The sequence below is a fragment of the Heterocephalus glaber genome, unplaced genomic scaffold (assembly GCF_053883595.1).
Source record: "Heterocephalus glaber isolate CG9 unplaced genomic scaffold, H.glaber_assembly_v1.0 deba00001460, whole genome shotgun sequence".
In the NCBI taxonomy this organism is placed as follows: Eukaryota; Metazoa; Chordata; class Mammalia; order Rodentia; family Bathyergidae; genus Heterocephalus; species Heterocephalus glaber.
Window position 1 is genome coordinate 1,540,914 of NW_028258307.1, and position 20,561 is coordinate 1,561,474.

The following is a 20,561-nucleotide window of genomic DNA, read 5'->3' on the forward strand; positions in this document are numbered from 1 at the left end:
ATTGTCCGTCACCTCCATCCACCTCCAGTGCCTTCTCATCTTTTCAGACAGAAATGCTGTCCCCATTAAACATGAATTCCTCATTTCCCATCCCCTCCACTCCCGGAACCCCATCCTACTTTCTGCCTCTGAATCTGTTCTCCCAGCGTCTTAGGATCACACTTGTGCTTTTGCAACTGGCATGTTTCACTCAGTATGATGTCCTCGAGGTTCATCCATGTAGTACATGCCAGAATGACCTTCCTTTTTTTACAGCAGTAATATTCCATGGTCTGGATAGATCCCAGTCTGCTAATCTGTCCACCCACCAGTGGACACTGGGTTGCTTCTAGCTTTTGGCGATTGTGTGTGATATTGCCGTGAACATTGGTGCACAAATGTGCACTGCCTTTTGTCCCTGCTCTCAACCTTGGGTGTGCCCAGAAGTAGACTCCTGGGCGCTAGGGTGGCTCCTTGGTGAATTCCTTCTGGACCCGCCATACTGCTGCTCTCAGTGGCTGCAGCATCTCACACTCTCGTCACTGACACGGGTACGGCTGGCGCTTGCCTCTCTGCCTGCCTGCATTTCACTGACTATCATTTCACACACATTCTCCTTTCTCCAAAACTGGGGTGCATTTTGCAATTAACAGCTCGCCTTTGTCTTAGTTCCTCACTCCCTTTTATTCCTTTCCTACGAGTTCCTAAAACAGTGGCGCTCCTGACCACCATGGCCAGTTGGAGTCACCAGGGGGTGGTGTTGGAAGGGCTGCATGAGGCTGGTGGCAGCGAGAACCCTAGGGAGGAAGGCAACAGCTCGCGTTCTCTCTGGAGGCCGCAACTCCTGCCCGCTCCTCAGGGGACAGAGCCTGTTCGGGCCACTGTGCGTTCAGCTGCTTGCTGCAACACGAGCGTCTCACTTCCATCCTCCGAGCCGCTCAGGCCTGCCCTCGGTGTCACTGTCCCTCACCTGCAGACTTTCCTCCCACCCTGCTTACTCTTCCTGAATCCACCCACTTCCAGGACAGCTGCCACCAAGCTGGTTCCTCCCGGCCGGCCCTGCCCAATGCCACCGGCCACCCTGGCTGTCACCTTTCTGAGTATTTCCTGTGGCTTCTATTTTTTCTCCTTTCACCCCTTCTCTGTCTTTCTCTGCCTGCCGTCCCCGCTGCCCACAGCTGGAAGGCAGCTCTTTCCCACTTCCTCCTGAGATCCCGGAGTGGGCCCCTCTCCTTGAACTCCTTCTGCCCCCCCTTCCATCCCTCCCAGCCCTGCCCCATGCGTTTCCCACAGCCCACTCGGCCCTGGCTGGCTGTGGGCCCTGGGGCAGGGGAACCCCTCCAACCCTGTGGGCATCCCCAGTCTCTACGCTTGCCAAGATCACTGGCCACCATTCTCCAGACGGGAGCAGCACGACTGCCTTCGTGAGGTGGGGAAGGGGAGCCCAGCGGTGGTCCCCTCCTGGCCAGGTAGGGCTCAAGGCTCCCGCAGCTCCCTCTGAAGGAGGGACACTGGGGGCAGCAGTGCCCTGTGGCCCACAGGGCAGACTGAGGGCACCTGGCAGGGGCCTCCCTCAAGCCTCTGCATGGTGGAAGGCCGGGGCTCCTTGGTTGGCCCAGCCTCCCTCATATGATGGAGGCGACACCCCAGCTCACTTCCAGCTGTTGGCTCAAGGGACTGAAGAGTCCATGTCTCCCTCTGAATACCCGGATGCAGGTGGCAAGGGTCCCGGCCCTAGTGCAGCCCTTCTCCACCCTCATCCATGGAGCACGCATCCCTGCATATCCTCACCTCTTCTGCCAGCACCCACCACCACAGCCAGGCAGGGGTGGCAGGTTGTCCTGACTTCCTTCTTCTCTGGCCTGCCAACCCTTCGGTTGTCCTTTAGCCTCAGCTCTGGCATCTCCACGCCACCTCCTGCAAGAAGTCTTCCAGGACTTGCCATCTTACTCTGCATGAATCAGGTCCTGTGTGGGGGACACATGTTCGGTACGTCCACAGTGACACCGGGGACACGGTGGCGCTGGGGACAGCATGGTGCTCCCTCTCTCTGGGTTCCTGTGCTCCCAGGAAGGACCCATACTCACAAATGTAAAGGAGCCAAGTGGGAAGAGCTGGGGGCCCAATGAGGGCAGCTTCTGGGGATTAGTCAGGAGGAGGAGGTGCGCAGAGCCGATTATAAAGCAGGGCAGAGATGAGAGGATTACAAGCCCTTTCTGTGCACCACAGTTTGGAAATGAGAGGAGCTCCTTTTGTGTGAATGGGGCCACAGGAGAGGAGCGGTAAGAAGGGGAATGTGGCCGGCTAAGTGAGCGGGCAGCAGCGGTGCACGACAGGGGCGTCTGTGTGGCTCTGACCCCCAGCAGCGGGAGGGCTCCTCGCCTGGCTGGAGCTGCTCAGGGCCAGCTTCCGGGTCTGATAGGGTCCCCTGTGAGATGTGTGCGTTTGTTCCGCTCTCCTCCAGGCTGGGATCCCTGGGAGGACAGGACGGGCGCTGCCTCCCCGGCCTTGGCAGCTGGAGACCAAAAAGGACACAGCCTGATGGCGGCGCTGCACTGAACATGGGGCGACCCAGGCATAGGGGGCCGGGTGTGGCCCCACCAGCAGGGCCAGGATGGGCCACTGCACAGGACGGCCACGGAGCCAGGCAATGGGAAAGGAGGTGACGCTGGTGGAGGAGGCGTAGGGACAAGCAGGAGGAGCCCTTCACTGTGTGTGAAGGGCCGGGCTTCCTCTGCAGACTCCCAGAGCCATGTGAAGGTTTTAGGGCACAGGAAGTGTCCAGGTGGAAGCCGGCAGGGGTCCTGCAGGGGCAGAGCAGTGTGGAGGCCGGGACAGCACAGCTACCTGGATGGCTCTGCAGGAGTCCCGTGGGAGGCAGGGGAGTCTAGCACTGGGCAGGGGGAGCAGGAACAAATGGCGGGGAGATTGAACCTGAGCCCCCAAGGCTGGTCTCTGTGCCTAGTGTGCTGGGGAACACACTCCCAAGGGTACAGACACCTGGGACCAAGCCTCCTTTGAAGGGTTTGGGGCAGCGCTTCTGCCTCCACCCAGACGGCAAGGAGAAAGATGAAGTTGGGAGGTGGGAGTCCTCCAGGCCACATGAGACCCCTCAGCAGATGGCCCAGGCCTAACTCCTACCCTGCTCCTGCCCTGTGTTTTAGGGTCTCCGCTTTCTCCAGCCCCCTCTTTGATAGAGAAACCACTGCAGTATTCAGAGAAGTTCAAGGTTGGCCAGAGAGTGTAAGAGAAATAGCAAGGGGGAGGGGAGGAATATAGACTTGGTTCTCGCTCTGTGCCTGGTGCTTTTAATGCACGCCTTCACTGGATGATTTAGAACCACTGTGCCGAGGGACGGTGGGTGTTTTGCAGATGACAACGCAGATTATGTCACTGCCCTCCCTCCCGGAAGTGGTGGGGTTGGGGAGTGAACTCATAACTGTCCAACGCCACCCCTTCACCCTTTCATCCAAGCTGCCTCTCCAGAGTTGAGTGGTGCCAATCTGGGGTGGCAGAAAGGGGGGGGGGCAGGGAAGGCGACTGGGAGCTGCCCCTGACCTCGCTCTTCTGTTGTCCTTGCAGCTGCCGGGGCCTCAGCGTCATGAATGGTGACCCGAGGGTGTCCAGGGCCCCGGCCACCGTGAGTGTCTCCTGTTCTCTGTGGCTCACACTGCCTCTGTCACCCAGGTCACACCAGCCAAGAAGGTGACCTTCCTCAAGTGAGGGGACCCCCGGTTTGCTGGGGTGCGCCTGGCTGTCCACCAGCGGGCCTTCAAGACCTTCAGCGCCCTGATGGGTGAGCTCTCCCAGCGCATGCCTCTGTCCTTCCGGGTGCGCTCCATCACCACGCCTAGGGGCCTGCACGGCCTCAGTGCACTGGAACAGCTGCAGGATGGTGGCTGCTACCTCTGCTCTGATAAGAAGCCCTCCAACAGCCCCAGGGGGCCAGGCCGGCCCCAGGCCAGAAGCCCCTCTGCTGTGCAGTCTGGGGGTATGGAAGGCGGGCAGGAGTCGCCCAGCACGTCCTCTTCCAGGAGGGGTCCCGCAGCCCTGAGGAGGATAACACTGGTTAAGAATGGGGACTCCAGATGCCACCAGACACTGCTTCTCAGCCACAGAGACACCAGGAGCCTGACGGCCTTCCTCAGCAGGGCGTCAGACCTTCTGCAATTTCCCGTGAAGCAGGTGTACACAGTCAGTGGAAGGAAGGCAGGATGGGGGTGGGTGGTGGCTGGGACTTCCTTACATGAAGCTTATCAAGATCCTGTCTCAAAATAAAAAATAAAACATGGGCCACATGATATAATCCCAGAACTCTGGAGGCTGAGTCAGGAGTATTGCTGTGAGTTCAAGCCTAGCCTGGGCTACATAGTAAGTTCAAGACCAGCCTAAGCTACATAGTAAGACCCTGTTTCAAACAAACAAACAAACAAAAATACACATGGGCTGGGAATGTAGTTCAGCAAGAAGGCTCTGGGTTCAATCCCCAGTACACCACACACACACACACACACACACACACACACACACACACACACCTTAGATGGAATGGGAGGTTATTCTCGATTACCCTGGTACTAATTACAGGTATAGAGGGCAGAGACATCCCATCAGGTCAATTAATCCGACAGGCAATTGCTACCTACATTTCTAGTTTCTGTTTGGTGCTCATAGTAGGTGCAGCCTATTCCCGTTGGGGCTCAGCGTCGGAAACAGAAACTCACAAGGTCCCTTATGCAGCATGCTGTGTTAGGGCTTTCAGACCCCTGGAACCCTGGAGTGGGAACCCGAAGCCCAGTCTGGACAGATGCACCAGGTTGTCTCTGCTGGAAGTGACTATGAACACTAACTTGGAGAGGACTTCCCAAGGAGAGGGCGGCGGCCAAGCTTCAAGTGTGGAGCTTGGAGCTGCCACTGCTGTGTCTTGACTCCAGGGATCACTGAGGGCTGAGTCGGCCGCTGATGCCTTTGCTGCTGTAGCCTCCTGAGGCCCACAGGCTGGCCTTACCACAGCATCAGCTAGAAGCAGGAAGAAGTGGGGTTAGGATGTCATTTTTGCCTTTCCAGATTCTGCAGAACACGAGTTTCATCAAAAGTAGACAGAATGGAGGACAGAAGTTGACTGAACTCATCCCATCCTCCCATGGTTGAATCCTATAGCTACATGGCTCCTGTCTGCACCATCCCACTGAAGCTTCCATTGACACACATGGCTGTACAAGATGCCTGCCACCAAGAACGTAGCTCTCCTTCCTACAGTGGAAAGCATATTCATGCTCTCTCCCAAAGCCACACCAACTTTGTATGTACTGTCACAATCCCAACCTGACATGCTCTAGCTTAAGATCTATCAGAGTCCACAACTATCAGAATATCTTATATGAAGTTATGTAGGAAATCAAGAGCAAAAAAAAAAAATAGGAAATTGGTTAAAGCAGTATATACCTGGCAGAAATCTCCTCCGGGGCACCTGTTGGGGTTTGAGATTTTCTCCTGCTATTCAACCCGGGTTCCTCCTGCTTTCCACCAGTGCCGTGGCTGACTATGGCTGTGTACAAGGTGGAGTGGTGGAGCCAGAACCCGAAGGACGGAGCTTCTGTGGAGTCAACACAGCACTGCACGTGGCGGCCCCAGGAGTCCCCAGCAGGTTCCCTGTGGAACAGCAGCTCCACTTCCCAAGGGCCCTCTTGTTGCCTGTGGGTTCATGGCATGAGGAGCTCTGTGTGACCAGGCGACTGTCTCCTGGGGACATTCTCCCTTGGGTCCTGAGGCCTCCCAACAGGCGGAGCCCACAATTGCAGGATGGGAACCAAATGCCCGAAGCTAGGTCCTAGGGGTCAGAGTGAGAGGAGCCGTTCTGTTTGGGGCCCTTCCCTCCCAGCACGCAGCTCCTGAAGATGCAGGGCTAGGCATCAGTTGCCCACTGAAAGCACTGGTCACATCCTGTAGGAGGACAGCTCAACATCCAGAAAGATGCCTCCCAGCGGTTCCCAGGAGGCTTCTCCTGGGAATATTCCACTGTTGTCCAAGTTACAGCCGTCTTGGGGTAATGAGGCACGCGGCTGCACAGTGAATTCCATGGGCATCAGGATGCTGCCTCACACATTCTGCTATAGAATCAGTTCTCTGGACATAAGAGAGCTTCATGGGATGTGGCAGTGACAAACTGGCGTTCGGTAAGTGCATGGGTGGTGACACAGGATGAATGGTAGGCAAGGCACAGAGTCTCCATCAAAATAAGTGTCTGTCTCAGTGAATACAAGTTGCTGACTGTCTCCTTGATACAGGGTTCAGTGTCACAAGCTCCCCACCACGTGGCTGGCTGAGTCCCTCAGGTATTATGCAAGTCTGGAGTTCAGCATTAGTCTTGGCTCTTGGCAGATCGGGTCCTTAGAAGACCCAATGGGCGTGTCCACAGGAATGAGGCAGAGCTGACATTGTTGGATCGTGCAACATTGCCACCCTGTGTGCTGACTGAGCCTGCCCTGGGGCAGCTGGGGAATGAGCACGACTGACACCCACTGAGCAGGTCAGGTTGTTCACATGACTGCGCCCTTCTGGTGAGTGCTCACACAGGACACAAAGGTTCTCATTACCTGGGCCTTTCTTCAGGAGGGATCCTTTCACAGATTCTTCTCCAGGTTTTCTTGTCAAGGATCTGGCCCTTCCAAGTCCCTAATCGTCAGATTGAACCATTACCCACTGCCCATAAATAGCTACAGGACCTCCATAAGAGCAGTCAACCCAATCACACTGTGCCCTGGACTTTCTTTCCCTGCCACCTTCCATGGCTCCTGAGTGGGTCCTTAATGCTGCCGTGGCCAACTTTGGATCGGGCCCTCTGTGACCCAGAGTCCATGTTCTTTGGTCAACTGATCCAGGGAAGTCCCCAGGAAGCCACAGGTGTGTGCTAAGTAGGGGCAGCCACATGGCAGGTGCAGGTGAGCCCAGAGCAGGTGCCACGCCACCTGCTCAGCAACTTGCTCACAGCTCAGTTCAAGCTTCATGAGCCCGACCAGTGCGTTTCACCCCCACCTGATGACCAAGAGCTCACCACATCTGTGTTATGGCTTCATGGACCAGGTAACACCCCGTTCAGCTGTAATCCAGCACCAGCCAAGTCAGCTTCTGCACCTGAGTTTTAGCTACAAGAGAAAAGAGAACCTTTGGCAGTAGATGTTGCAGCTCCAAGTCCCCTGGCTGTCCTTGAATGAGGAATTGAGATGTTGCATCTGCCACTTTTAAGGTTAGAAGCAGCTGGCCTAGCACTTAGTCCTTGGGCGTCTCATTCACATTATCACGGTCCTTTGTGGCAGCCAGGGGGAACCAAAGTCCATTAGAGGTGACCACTGAAGAACCTACTTTGTCACTAGGTACCATGGGCTACCTGTGTCCCACTGTCACTAGTTTATCACCACCTCCAAACCCAGCTTTCAGCCCAGACTTTGCACATTGTGTCTGCCGTAGCACAGCACAGGAAGCAGAGTCCTCTCTCAGTAGCTTATGTAGGAAGGAATTCTGCAAAGAGAGTTTTTGATGCTTCAAGATTCACTGCAAGGCTGGGGGAGCCTAGGCTGGGCTCCTGGGGAAGATTTCCAGAATATCCCTGAGTTAACCCATCACAGCAACGCCTCTGACAGTCAAGAAAGTGGCTTGTTGGGTGGCTGCCACTGGAATGGCGGCAGCTGTGGCCTAGCATGGGGAGGCTGAGGTACACAGCTGTCCATTGGGCTGTGGAAGCCGGTAGAACAAGGTTGTGGCTTTTGCCATGTCAGCTGCACATGCTTCTCTGCACCTTGGACTTTTTTTTTTGCTTGTGGCAACAGTGAAAAAACAAAAGGAAAATGGCCTTCGCTTCACTGCCGTGTCCCTGTCGTAAGCAAGTGCATCCAATTAGTGAGGCCTATTTCATATCAAGACCCTAAGCTGCAAGGGAGATGGAGAAATGGATTTTCAGCTTTGTAAACCGTGCATTCCTGGAAAGCACCCAGAAAAAGGGTGCTTGAAAAGTAGACTGGTGCTCTTAGTGCAGCTGGTGTTATTACTCCCTCCAGATAGGAAAGAAGAGCAGGGCACATAGGTTAAGTCATTTCCCCATATTTGCATAGTTAGCCAGTGGTGGAGCCAGCATCAATAATGCAGAAGTGCTCTTGAATTACGGAGCATTTGCTATGTACTAGCAGGTACTGTGTAGAGTGTACAGACAGGGAAGGGCAGCCCCGGGTCTCTAGTTAGCTTACAGTTTAGTAGGTTTGGTGAAGGGGAAAGCGGTCACAAAACAAGTTAACAGAATAAAGATATTAGGACATTTTCACCTAGACTTACTCAGAGCTTTTGGAGTTTCTGCAAAGATGATCTATTGCTCTCTGGGGAGAGCTGTGTCATGACTGCCAACTTTTGGGTCCTCTCCTGGATGAGCACTTGACAGTGGTCTTTTTCCCCATGGGTCACATGTGTCTTAGGGGTGGCTGTGTTATTTAGACCCCAATTCTGTTTTCCTCCCTGGGGAGTCTGATTCCCTGGAAGCATGGCTATGTCTGTCCACCGATAGACTCAGGGCATGTTCGTATTTTTGAGATGGATTCGAAATCTGAATCAAGGAAGAAATGTACCTGGAAGTTGAAAACACGCTTCTAATTACCTGGGCTGAAAGGTCTGGAGCCCAACAAACGTATTTTGGGGAAGAGAAGATGTAAGAGCTCTCTCTTTCATGTCCTTGTTACTGAAAAAAGAGCTTATTGTGCACTTCGAAGATGGAACCAGATCTCCCAGCACTGTTCGTTACAGGATGATGCTGCGTGGCCACAGTACAAACCTTCACGTAGGCAGCGTGAGGTTTTGCTAAAAGCTGGGGTCTGATTCAGACCTGAGCAGGGACGTGTCCTGCTGCTGAGTCTGGGGCCGAGTGGATGGCAGGACCTGGACACCACCGTAGAACGCAGGAAGGGACGGAGAGCCGGGCTTTGCCCTCTGAATTCTGTTGGGCAGAGGCAGAGGGAAGGGGCTCGGGTTGTAGTGAAAGCCTGGTCAGAAAGAGGAGCGCAGTGGGAAAGACTGGCGCAGTGATCAGCCTCCTCGTGGGGCCGGGACTGTCTGCAGCTGCCTCAGGAAGAAGGCGCTCTGCAGGGTAGACGTGTGGGCTCTGACCTCTTTTCCATCCAAAGTGAGCTGCAGCACAGGCTCACACCTGGAGAGATCGTGGAGGAAAGAGGTGTCCTGCTAGTGATGGAGGTGTCGTGGGGAGAGGTGGGCAGAAGCCAGGAAGGGCTGGCGAGACTAAGCTCTCCGGGATCCTGACTGCACCCTGCCGCCTCCAGGTAGACCCTCTGCAGGCGCTGCTGCGTAGCCCCTCTGTGCTGGTGTGTGCTGGGAAGGAGGCCTTCAGACCCCTGGCACTGGACAGCGCCCAGAAAAATGAGACTGAAGCTGCATCTGCCCTGACTTCACGCGCCAAGAGCGGTGAGCCGGTTTGCGCTTGTCTGTACTCGCTGAGCAGCACACAGCTTCCCCGTGCGGTATGCAGGCTGGTGGTTCCGTGGGGCGGGCAGGTGTCCCACACAGTTCAGGACAGGGTTCCAGTCATTCTGGGTCTCTCTTGCCTCCTCCTCACCGCCATCAACCTTAATTTGGTTGAACATTTGGCGGGGATATGAGAGAGCAGAGCACAGTGTCTAAAGGCACCCGGAATTAGGGAGTGCTGAGCTCAAAATTTCTAGGGTCTAAAATCACTGCTATGAAGAAGGGCAGAGGGCATGGGCTTTGTGTACACGGCGGTCGCAGCCTTCGTGAGTCGTGGCTGAGTCGAGTTCAGGAGATGAAACGAGAAAGCGCCTAGGAAGCCAGTTTCCTAGGCCCACTGTCTTCCAGCCCCAGAGGCCCCGTCTTCTCTTTCTTCTGGCTGGGACGCGGGCAGGACTGGATGCTGTGTGTTGAGGCCCTTCCTGGAGGCCGTTTAGCAGCTTTCGGGGGTGATCCACCGTGAGGAATCAGCACAGGCAGGCCTGCAGGTGGCAGTGTTCGGAGTCAGCCTCCTGTGCTGGGGTAGGCGAGCCCCGCACCCAACCCGGTGAGCTTGTGGCTCCTCTGCGGCTCCCTGTCTGAGCAGCGATCTTTCCAGGCACGGGGCATGTGCTTTATCGGTGTGGCGGCGCATGGTCGAAAGCAACCCTACAGCCGAGTGTGCAGTCAATCCCAGCACTCTGGGAGGAGAGGCAGGAGAATGAAGAGTTTTAATAAAACTTGGGCATCTTAAACTCAGCGAGCCTCAAAATAAAAATAAAAAGAGCTGGGGATGTAGCTTAGTGCAAAGGCACTGAATTCAATCCCCAATACTGGCTGGAAGAAAAGAGAGAAGCAAACCTATTAACTGATACTGCATGTCTACTGCTAAGGAACCAGCTCTGCCTAAACCTACCCAGCTCTGGGGACAGGACTTTGGGCCAGTCTGCCCTACTGTGCAGCTGGAGACCGGGAACATGGGACGCAGAGGTGGCGGGGTCTCCTGAGGGCTGTCTTGTCCACCCTGGTGCTCCTCAGCGGCTCACCGTCTCTTCCTCTTCTCTCCCTCCTCACCACGCACCAGGTTCCTGGGGGCCCAAGCCTAGGCCAAGCGTGATCCACTCCAGGGCCAGGTCAGGCAGCAGGGCCCCGAAGTCCTTGCTGTCAGCCAGGCCAGGGCTCAGCCAGGCCCCTGCGTCCCTGCCTGGTGCCTGGCCGGGGCCTTCCCCACCCGGCCCCTCGGGGAACACTGACAGCGTGAAGAAGGAGGTCTGCATGAACAAGGATGGCAGCCTGTCTGTGGAGATGAGAGTCCGTCTCCACCTCCTGGGCAAGAACACCATGCTGTGCTCCCAGAGGGTGGGGCGGGCTGGTGGGGAGGGCCAGGGCTTGAAGGAGGTGGACCCCGACTGCTGCCGATGGAAGGCCCTCCCCAGGGACAGCCTGGAGTCTGGGGCCGGGCGAGCAGGTCTCTGCAAGGCAGGGTGCCAGCCAGCCTTTGATGACAGCCGGCAGCCCCGGCTCAGCTTCGAGATCTGGAGAAACCCCCTATGCATCCCCTGGGGCGAGAGGCCAGCTCTTGGGAGGAGGTCGGGTTGGGCCCAGGGCAGGAAGAGACTCCGCAAGGACTTCGGAAGCCCGGCCTCCAGTGCTGAGCACCCCGAAGGCTCTGATCCAGACTCCTGCAGCCTCAGGACCCCGGAGGGCAGTGACAGCCCATGTCTGGCCTCTGAGGCTGCTTCACCGAGCAGGGCCAAGCGGGAAGCTGGGGGGGCCCAGTACCCGGAGGGAGTGCAGCCACCCTGCTGGGAGCAACAGGGCTACCAGGGACCCAGGACCCGAGGTGTAGAAGGGGCCTTTTCTGACTCTTCGGCCAGTGCCAAGTCTCGCGGTGAGTCTGGCAAGTGGGAAGGCCAGCAGTGGGGCTGCCTGGGTGGAGTGTGGACTGGGGTCTCCCGGAGGAAGGCCGCCCGTGGTGACAGCCCCTGTCCCTTGTCTCTGAACATCAAGGACCTACAGACAGAGGAGCACGGACAAGGCACTGGGAGCCACGGGGTCGAGGCTGGGCCTGTGATGACACGGGCCTTGGGTCTGGGGCAGTCTGGCTCCTGGGACATGGAGGGAATCTCCTTCCCGCTTTCTGCCTGTACCTCAGCCCAGCTGGGAAGGAGAAGGCAGCAGAGCCCAGGGAGCGCTGCATCCTCGCCTGGCATTCCCGACCCCTGCCAGGTGTCCCAGAGAGGCCAGCCCCGGCTGTGTCCCCATTGCAGGGACCCCCACTGCCCTGTGGACTCCCCTGAAGCCCCAGCAGCACCAAGGCCTCCCAACAGAGGAAACACCTGCCCAGAGGGCCCAGTGCCACCATCTGCCAAGTCACCCAGCACCAGCAGACAGCCCTCGGGGAACCTGAGCTCAACCTACCCCGGCTCCCCTGACCTGCAGGACCCAGCAGCAGCCAGCAGGGCTGCCATCAGCCCCATGAGTGGCTCAGACTGGGCTTCCGGTTCCTATCACCCCAGGGCCTGCTCTGCAGAGCTGGCAGGGGACACTGAGGGCAGGCCGCGCTTCTCAGCACCCACACCTGCCCACACACAAGGGGCTGGACGCTTGGGGGATGAGACAGGCAGCACCCCCAGCCCCTCCCCACCCTCGCTTCTGCCGGTTGGATGGCTTGAGGGAGAGGAGCCAGGAGCTCAGCACAGCTGGTGCAGCTCAAAGATGGGGATGTGCCCTGTCCCGGGGACCCCTGATGGTCACACTGAGGCCTGTTGGGCCTGCAGTGGCTACTGCCCTGCTCCCCCCGGGGGGCAGCCCTGCCCTGAGAGGCATCCTTCCAGCAGCAGCAGCAGCAGCGTCAGCAGTGGCCACCAAAGTGCTGACGATCGGGGGTCTCCTGGTGAGCCAGGGGAAGAAACACTCAAGGTGGGGCACATGCCGTCCCCAAGCCCTAAACCAGGGGGCCCAGGGAGGGGACTTGGGGGAGCCGGAGGGAGCCTCAGTTCTGGTCCCAGGGCAGGCACCGAGGAGCCCCCGGAGGACGGCAGTGTGACACCCAGCACTCTGCCCCACACCTCTCTGGATGCGGTGGTCCGAGAATGGCTTGACAACATCCTGGAGGAGCCCATGCCCCTGAGAAACGAGATGGTGGATGAGTCCATGCCTGCGACCCATGGCAGCCCAGGAGGCGCTGGGGAGGACGCTGTTGACTCCAGACGGCAGCTCCCAGAAGGGGACCCTGCCGAGCACCCAAAGCCGGCCCAAGCCCTCCCAGGGACTGGTGATGCGGACCCCAAATTGGGAGATGGTCTTCATCAAGGCACAGGTCCGGGTGAAGTGCCAGAGACCGCAGCAAAGGCCGGAGTGGGTGGTGGGGTCCCCGTGGGCCTCAAGGCCACACTGCGTGCTCTTCCCAGCAGGGTCTCTGTCTCCACGCAGATCATGAGGGCGCTGATGGGCTCCAAGCAGGGCCGGCCCAGCAGCCTGCCCGAGGTGTCGGGCCCTGCGGCCCAGAGGCTCAGCCAGTCAGTCAAAGACTCATCACCTGCCTTGCCCGGCTTCGCTTCTTTGATGATGCTCTCAGGCTTCCGGCAGACAAAGGGAGTTTCGAAGACTCCCCTCAGTACCAGGAGCTGCAGAGCCTTGCCCAGGGCTTGTGGCCCTGGTGACCTCGGACAAGGCCTGCTGGACTTGGACCTCGTGGAGCTCACTGCATGCCAGGGCCTGCTGGTCACCAAGGACTTCACGCCCACCTCCTCCTCCGGCGTGGACCTCAGCAGTGGCTCCGGGGGCTCGGGGGAGGGCAGCGTGCCCTGTGCCGTGGATGCCACCCTGGTCCCTGAGCAGATGGTGCAGCCCCTGCAGATCTCCTCCCAGAGGTCCAATTCCAGAAGCTCGGGGTGCCTGGAGCACAGGGCAAACCCCCAGCAGAGGTGTTCCATGGCCTCCTCAGGCTCCTCTGGGCAGGAGGAAGCCGGGAACTGCAGCAGGGAGCAGACACTGGGCCCTTGTCTGGAGCAATTGGACAATAACCCAGAGCCATTCATTGAAAACACGACTCAGGGGTGGTTGGGGCAGGCAGAGGAAACAGCAGAAAGAGAAAGACCCCCGGCCGAAGGTGTCTAGGAGGAAGGGCTTCCAGAAAAGGCCAGAGTGCGCGGGCAGGAGGAAAACATGGGGAGGGATTCTGCCTCTGCAGTGCTGGGTCTCCTGGCAGAGCCCCCTGGTCATCTCAGCGAGGGGGACTCACAGGCCAGCAAGAGTCATGGCCCCCAGTCAGAGCCTGGTCTGGAAGCACTGCCCAGGGCAGCTGTGCTGTGCTGGGAGCAAGCCCAGGGCCAGTCCACCCTGGACACGGGGGCTCGCACTGTGTCTCTGGACCCGGACCCCCTCTGGGTGTCCAGGCTGCTGAAGAAGATGGAGGAGGACTTCATGGCTCACCTGGCTGGTGCCATGGCTAAGCTCCGAGCCCGCTGGAGCCTGCAGGAGGACAGCCTGCTGGACCAGATGGTGGCAGAGCTGCAGCAGGAGGTGGGCCAGAGGCTCCAAGACAGCACCGACAAGGAGCTCCGGAAGATCCAGAGCTGGGCTGGAAGGATGGCCCTCCGGGGACAGGCGTCCTTGCAGGCAGAGCAGTGCCGGTGCTGCCTCCAGGGCCTGCGCAACCTCTCAGCCTTCCCAGAGCAGAACCACAACTGGGGGCCCCCGTCCCGTACCCCAGAGGACAGGCCCAACCTCAGCGCAGCCCTGGGGACCGGGTCAGGGGCGGATGCCGAGGGGGGCGGGTTCTGTCCCTGCCAGGCCTGTGTGAGGAGGAAGGTGACTCCGAGGCCCCCAAAGGACACCACAGGGGTTGCCAGTGCCCCGATCACAGAAGCCTTCAACCTACAGCAAATTCTGCAGCGGAAGAGAGGAGAGGCAGCAGAGGGGGCCCCCAAGAGGACAGGGACTGAGGGGTCTCGGGAGGAGCCCACTCTCCAGGGAGCCGACAGAGGGCAGGAGCTGGGCTGTGGCCTGGGCCCGGGGAGCCAGGGGCAAAGGAGTGACCCCAAAGTCGGGGGGCCAAGGGAGCGGCCGGCCAGGACAGGGAGGAAGAAGCCTCAGTGCGGGATGGAGGAGCAAGCTCCCCGGGCAGGGTCTGCAGGGCCTGGGGGGAGGCCGGGGGCCTGGCGAAGGGCGAGACTGAGCAGGAAGGAGGCTCTCGCAGAGGCTCCGGGGATGGGGATGCCCCAGAGGCCGCGGGAGGACAGGGTGATGGTGCCGAAGCCTCGGGACAGCCACAGCCTGAAGGAGGACGTGACAGCGCGAGAGAAGAAGGCCTTGGGGCGAGCACAGGACGGGGCCAGACGGGGGAGGCTTCCGGAAGCAGCGGCCTAGACCAGGAGGGGAGGCCTGCGGCACCCCTGGCCCAGGCTGGGGGTGCCCTCCACCAAAGGGCAGGGCGGACCCCCGACGGCCCCGGGCAGCTGCTCCCTGGTCTCTCTGAAGGGCTGGGAGAGCCCGTCAGGTGGAGGCCTGGGCTGCCCGGAAGCCCCACGGGCAGAGGGGAAGGCAGCCACCATGCATCCGGGCGACAGCTGCACCTCTGAGCAGGGAGGGCCCCCTTCACACCCAGGGACTCCAGGGCCAGAGGCAGGACGAGGCTGCTGCCACCAGGACAGGACCAGAAGGCAGCCAGAGGCTGTGCCTGCAACGCGGCAGGGGTCTGGACGGATGGCTTCAGCCAAGATGACTTAGATTTCTAGACTTGGAGCAGCAAGATGATGGCCAGCGGTGGGAACGGCTTTCAAATGTTTTCAATATTTTGTCTGCAAACTCAGCAAGCTTAGGCTGGTGGTGACTCTAGGGAACAAAGACAAACGTGGAGGACTTGCCAAGGTGTGGCCCATGCCGTCCCCTCCCTGGGGACTGAAGTCTGAGGCTGGGAGAGGCTCAGGCCAACCAGACCCAGGGCACTTGGACCACAGGAGCGGGCCTGCTGGGCCTTGGGAGCCCGGAGGGTGGCTGGCTGGAGGCTTCCCATGGGGCGCTGTGGGGCAGCTTTTTGCTAGTGAGTGTTGCTTGAGTCCTTTGCCCTATCAATCTGCTGTTGCTTTCCATTTGTCTGCTCTTGGACTCACCTTGTTTGACTTTGAGGGGCTTTTTGCTAATCTTGAATCTATTTGGCGACTCCACAGATAAGGATACTTGGGGAGAGCAGATAATTAAGGATCATTAGATGATGTTTGTTCTCAGCCCCAAACTCCAAGTGTTTTTCCTTAATTCATACATAATTTCTTTGTAGTGGGAAAATGCAAAATAAGTAAATAAGTGAAAAAATAAATAAGTAAAGCAAGAAGAAGGGGAAGCGCTCACACATAATTCCACCTATCAGTGACAGCTTCTGTTAGCAAACTGGCATATTTCCTCTGCACAGTTTTCTAAGCATTCTGTAGTTGGGATTATTCTTTATATAACATTTATATACAGCTTTTTAAAAAAGTTTAAATACATAACAGTTTCCCCCATTTATCTCAAAAGCTTCATAAACCTATTTTTTTTTGGACTGGAGATTGAACTCAGGGCCTTCACACTGAGCTATATCTCCAGTCCGTATTATTTTTTATTTTGAGACAGGGTCCTGCTAAGTTGCCCATGCTGGGTTTGAACTTGTGATCCTCTTGTCTCAGCTTCCTGAGTAGCTAGGATTACAGGCGTGTTCTTTTGTGCCAGACTATAAACCTATCTTTTAATACCTGAAGAAGGTTCCATTTTGAGAATTTAAAAACTTTACTTCACCATTTCCCTATTGACTATTTACATTTCTATTATTTTGCTCTTATAAATTTTTTCCTGAACTTTTGGTTATTTCCTTGGGATAGATTCCCAAGAGGCATGAAATTATTGGGTCCAAGATCAATGTTCTTAAGATTTTTCATATACATAAACCAATTTTTTCCTCCTGAAAATCAGTACTAAATTACATCACCTGGCTCACCACATGCTTTTTGGTGTTTGGTATTGTCATTAAAAATGAGAACTTGTTTGCTAATTGTATGGGCAAAAATAGTACTTCATTTTAATGTGGTAGTATTTTAGATATATTTGATTACTAATGAAATTTTGGATACCGGGGATCGAACTCGGGTCCTTCCTCTTGCAAAGCAGGCGCCGAAACCACTGAACTAAATCCCCAGTGATTACTAATGAAATTTAATTTTTTGCCTAGGGTTTGAAAAAAGTCTTTGCATATAGATTCTAAGTGTATGCCTTTTACTCCCTTTTTCTACTGAGGTCTTAGCTTTCCTTTTTTGGTGCCAGGGATCGAACTCAGGACCTTGCGCTTGTAAGGTGCACCACTGAGCTAAATCCCTGGCCCCTGCGGTCTTAGCTTTATGATTTTTCAAAAAATTGATTTGCACGTGTCCTTTGTCATTAAAAAAATTCTATGTATCATTTTTGAGATTTAAAAAATGCCCTGTGTCTACAATGTTCCAGAGCAGGCCTCGACCGGGTCCGGCCTGGGTAGGGAGCTCAGGGATGGGCAGAGTCTCTCTGCATGGTCCTCACCCACTTCCTGTCTGACGGACGATGCTGATATCCAGATGGATGAAAAGCCAAGTCTGCTGCAAGAGCAGGGATTGGGTCCTGGTTGTTTAAAAGCATTCACCTGGAGCAAACTGGCTGCATGCTGTCTCTCATGTCTGCAGCGATCCCGCCACAGATGGAACAGCTGTTCTTCATAAAATTGGAGACGTTTTTAAATAGCTGCAGAGGTGATGCTTTAAGGTTTGTACAATAAAGACACAAAGTGAAACATACATATGTGTCTATGCTTTTATATATATTTGGGGTGGAGGGTGTTGCTGGATATTGGGTTAGTTTCTGACAGTCTATTGGCATCAATTGTCTGAAAGGTGGGTGAAGATGACGCACTCAAAGGCCACTGGTCCACTAGAGAGGAAAAATGACCTCCTACTGGAAGCCACAGAGGGACAAGCGGTACCGTGAGCTGGGTCTAGAGGTGGGGACACACAGAATGTCCTGGGCGCTGCATTCAGCAGGCGCTTCTTCTGTGACTTGAGGTCCCCAGCCATGCCCCACAAGATGTCATGATGCCTTTGTTCCTCTCCCTGTTGCTTCCCCCAACACCAGAAGCTGCTGAGCTGGCGTCCTGTCTCTAGTCAAGACTGCAGTGGAAAGAGCAGGCCACCTGGATCAAGCGGCAGCAATAGCGCTTCAGTTTTAACCCCTGCGGAACGGGTCAGATAACACAGGCAGGGATATTCCAGTATTCTAGCTAGAACTGCTCTGAGTTCAACATCTACAGCGCCTCAGGGACACTGGGTTCTTCACAGAAAGCATCCATTGTCACCTTCCTCACTCCTCCGTCAGATAGGCAGGCAGGCACCATCATAACCACCTCACAAACGAAGAAACTGAGGCACAGAAGGGATACATAAACTTGCCCAAGCTTGAGCAGCTGCTTAGGGACAAAGTCAGGATTTATACTCAGCTGTTTCAGACTCTGAAGTCCATGTCGTTTTCCACCGTCTTGTTTCTTTTTTCATTTCAGTTCAGGTCTGTGAATAAATAACTTGGCTAAGTGTGTTCGACACTTCATTGAATGAATTTACTGCAAAATAATGAAGACTTATGAAATAAATTCGGCGGGGTTTTTGGCTCTGCTGATTGCATTGTGTGCTCTGTGATGTTCTACCTCTGGGCAGATATCAGGAGCAGCTCACAATCTGGCTTCATAAAGGTGAGGGTTAACCTGAAAACTTATCTATCCATGGGATTCTCCTCTTGATTAGAAACTCACCTGCTTTAAGCCCCTAAGTATTTCTGCCCTTTATATTTTAAAAATTTGCCGTTAATGGACAACTCTGCGCTTTCTTCTGAGGTGGAGATAAGGGGTTTCATGGCCACAGCTAAGGCAGGGATCTTACATCTCCTCCCCACCCTTCACTACAGCAACTGTGCTTCCCGGTTCACTGCGGTTCAGCACTTGAAAAGCCGCGCATTTTGAAAGCCTTAGCTGCTCCCTGAATTCCCCCTCCATCATGCCTCACTGCAGATGCTGGCCAGGTACTTATGGTCTCAGGGACAATCCCTTTTTAGCCAAGCAGGGTTGCTCCCGGAATGATGGGGGAAGGAACCAAACCTTCTCCCTGTCGCCCAGTTGGTGGGGAGCAGAGATTCCAGCCCATAAGGACCATTTTCATTGGCTGAGAATCACAGCCCCAAGACTGACCTCACTGGTCTGGTTAGGGCTCCAGCCCCGCTCCTGTCAGAGCTTCCAGATGTGTAGCAGACGTGGGAGTGGTCGCCACTGGACCCTTCTAATGGGGCCAGGGAGAGGTGACCTGCGCCTCTCTCAGGCTGAGAAAGTCCTCACACAAGTGTGAGTATGGAGTTGGGGTGGGGCTCGCTGGGGAGGTTTGCAAACAAACTGTGGCCACTCCATGCTCCCTTCACGGTACCAAGTGTGCACACCACCCCTAGAGCCCAATTAGCACTGACAGCGCTGCTGTATGAAATCCTGGTCCAGGTGTCTGTCAGGGCCAGAAAGCAACCTCAACAAGCAGCTGGAGGAAAGTGGGCTTAAGCCCCAATGGCCTGCATTTGACAGATGGACCTTCGTCCAGGACAAGGGCTCCTTGCAGAGGGAGAGCATCTCTCACCAGCCCAGTCCCACCAAATACACCTGCACAGGCTCACATGCACGCACACACAATGCCTGCACACTCATACACATTCACCATCCACAACGCCCCCCCCCAGGCACACATGCATACGTACATACACACTAGCACAGGCTCACAAACATGCAGACACATATGTGCACACTCACAATGTTCTCAGTGCACACATGCTCACATCCACACACACAAGCACAATGCACACACGTGCATGCATGCACACACACACATTTGTGCCTACACACAGGCAGCTTCCTTGCTGTCCCTCATTATATAGTCTCCCCAAGGGACAGTGTGGGTCAGCCAGAGTCAACCTCTCTCCACCTCGGTCTCCTGAGAGGCAATTAGGTGGGTAAAATTCACTCTCCCTCCCTGACCCTCTCCCCTGCCCTCATGCCCGGGTCCCTGGGTCTGTGGAAAAGGGGTCATCCAGGGCATGCAGACAGGGCTGCCAGGCCTGTTCCATGTCCTGTGCTGGGCCCAGCCAGGCCTGAACCCCTGGAGCAGTTGTGCTATCTGAGCTCAGCCGGCCAGGGGGAGCCCAGTAGAGAGCTCTTCCTCAGGAGCCTACCCTGCCCTCCCGGTTCCCTCCTACTCTGAGAGGAGCCCACAGAGCCCACCGAAGCCTGCACCCTCCTGCGTCTCCTGGTTCCTAGGCTGTGAGACCCGGCTGGGGCTGCTCAGAAGCCATCAGGGGTTTGCAGCTAAGACAGAACCCCATGGATGGGAGCCCTCTGGCCACTGCCCTCCTACCCCCTTCTGGGCAGTTCCTTATCTAGCTCACTGCTCCACGAGCCTGAGACCCCAAGGACTGCCATCCTTTTCCAGGTGCCAGGCATTTTCCCATCTTGGTCACAGGGATGGAGTGGCCTACACTCCTGATGATCCCTGCCCTCTTTTGGAGACGACCTTCCCTTCCTGCCTGCCCAGCCCGGCTCTGGCTCCTTGCAGGGGAAACATGGGTGTCTATTGCTCCCTCTGTCCCTGGCTTCCCCGAAGATCTCATCCACACTCCTGCTGCTTCTGCTCCTGCCCAGTTCCTTCCAAGGCTCCCAGACACCTTGTCCTGAAGGCAAGACACCCAGGGCAGGACTTCCTCAGCCTGCTGCTGGACCTTCCTTCACTGTAACTCACCATACGGAGTCAAGGCCGAGTCTGGAAGGGCTGACGCTCCAGCTGGCTCCAGCTCCTCTCTCTCTCTCTCTCTCTCTCTCTCTCTCTCTCTCTCTCTCTCTCTCTCTCTCTCTCTACCTTCTCATGCCCTGCCATTTAACAGCAGGAAGCAGGCCTTGGAGGAACAGGTCTCTGGGCCCCAGAGCATCCATCCCTACCCCAGCGCCCACACACACACACACACACACACACACACACACACACACACACAGCCTGAACTCAGCAGTCAGG

At 56.3% G+C, this 20,561-nt stretch overlaps 1 protein-coding gene across 1 annotated transcript in view; it reads left to right on the forward strand.

Annotated features, from left to right (window-relative positions):
• Rp1l1 (RP1 like 1) overlaps positions 1-19,783 on the forward strand; it is a 38,269-nt gene extending 18,486 nt beyond the window's left edge. The window contains 9 exon segments of the mRNA XM_087216730.1: positions 3,144-3,208; positions 3,607-4,188; positions 9,297-9,438; positions 10,562-13,000; positions 13,003-13,138; positions 13,140-14,524; positions 14,527-14,912; positions 14,914-15,124; positions 15,127-19,783. Of these exon segments, the coding sequence (XP_087072856.1) occupies positions 3,144-3,208; positions 3,607-4,188; positions 9,297-9,438; positions 10,562-13,000; positions 13,003-13,138; positions 13,140-14,524; positions 14,527-14,912; positions 14,914-15,124; positions 15,127-15,218 (5,438 nt within the window). The 3' untranslated portion in view covers positions 15,219-19,783.
• Positions 19,784-20,561: the final 778 nt, after the last annotated feature.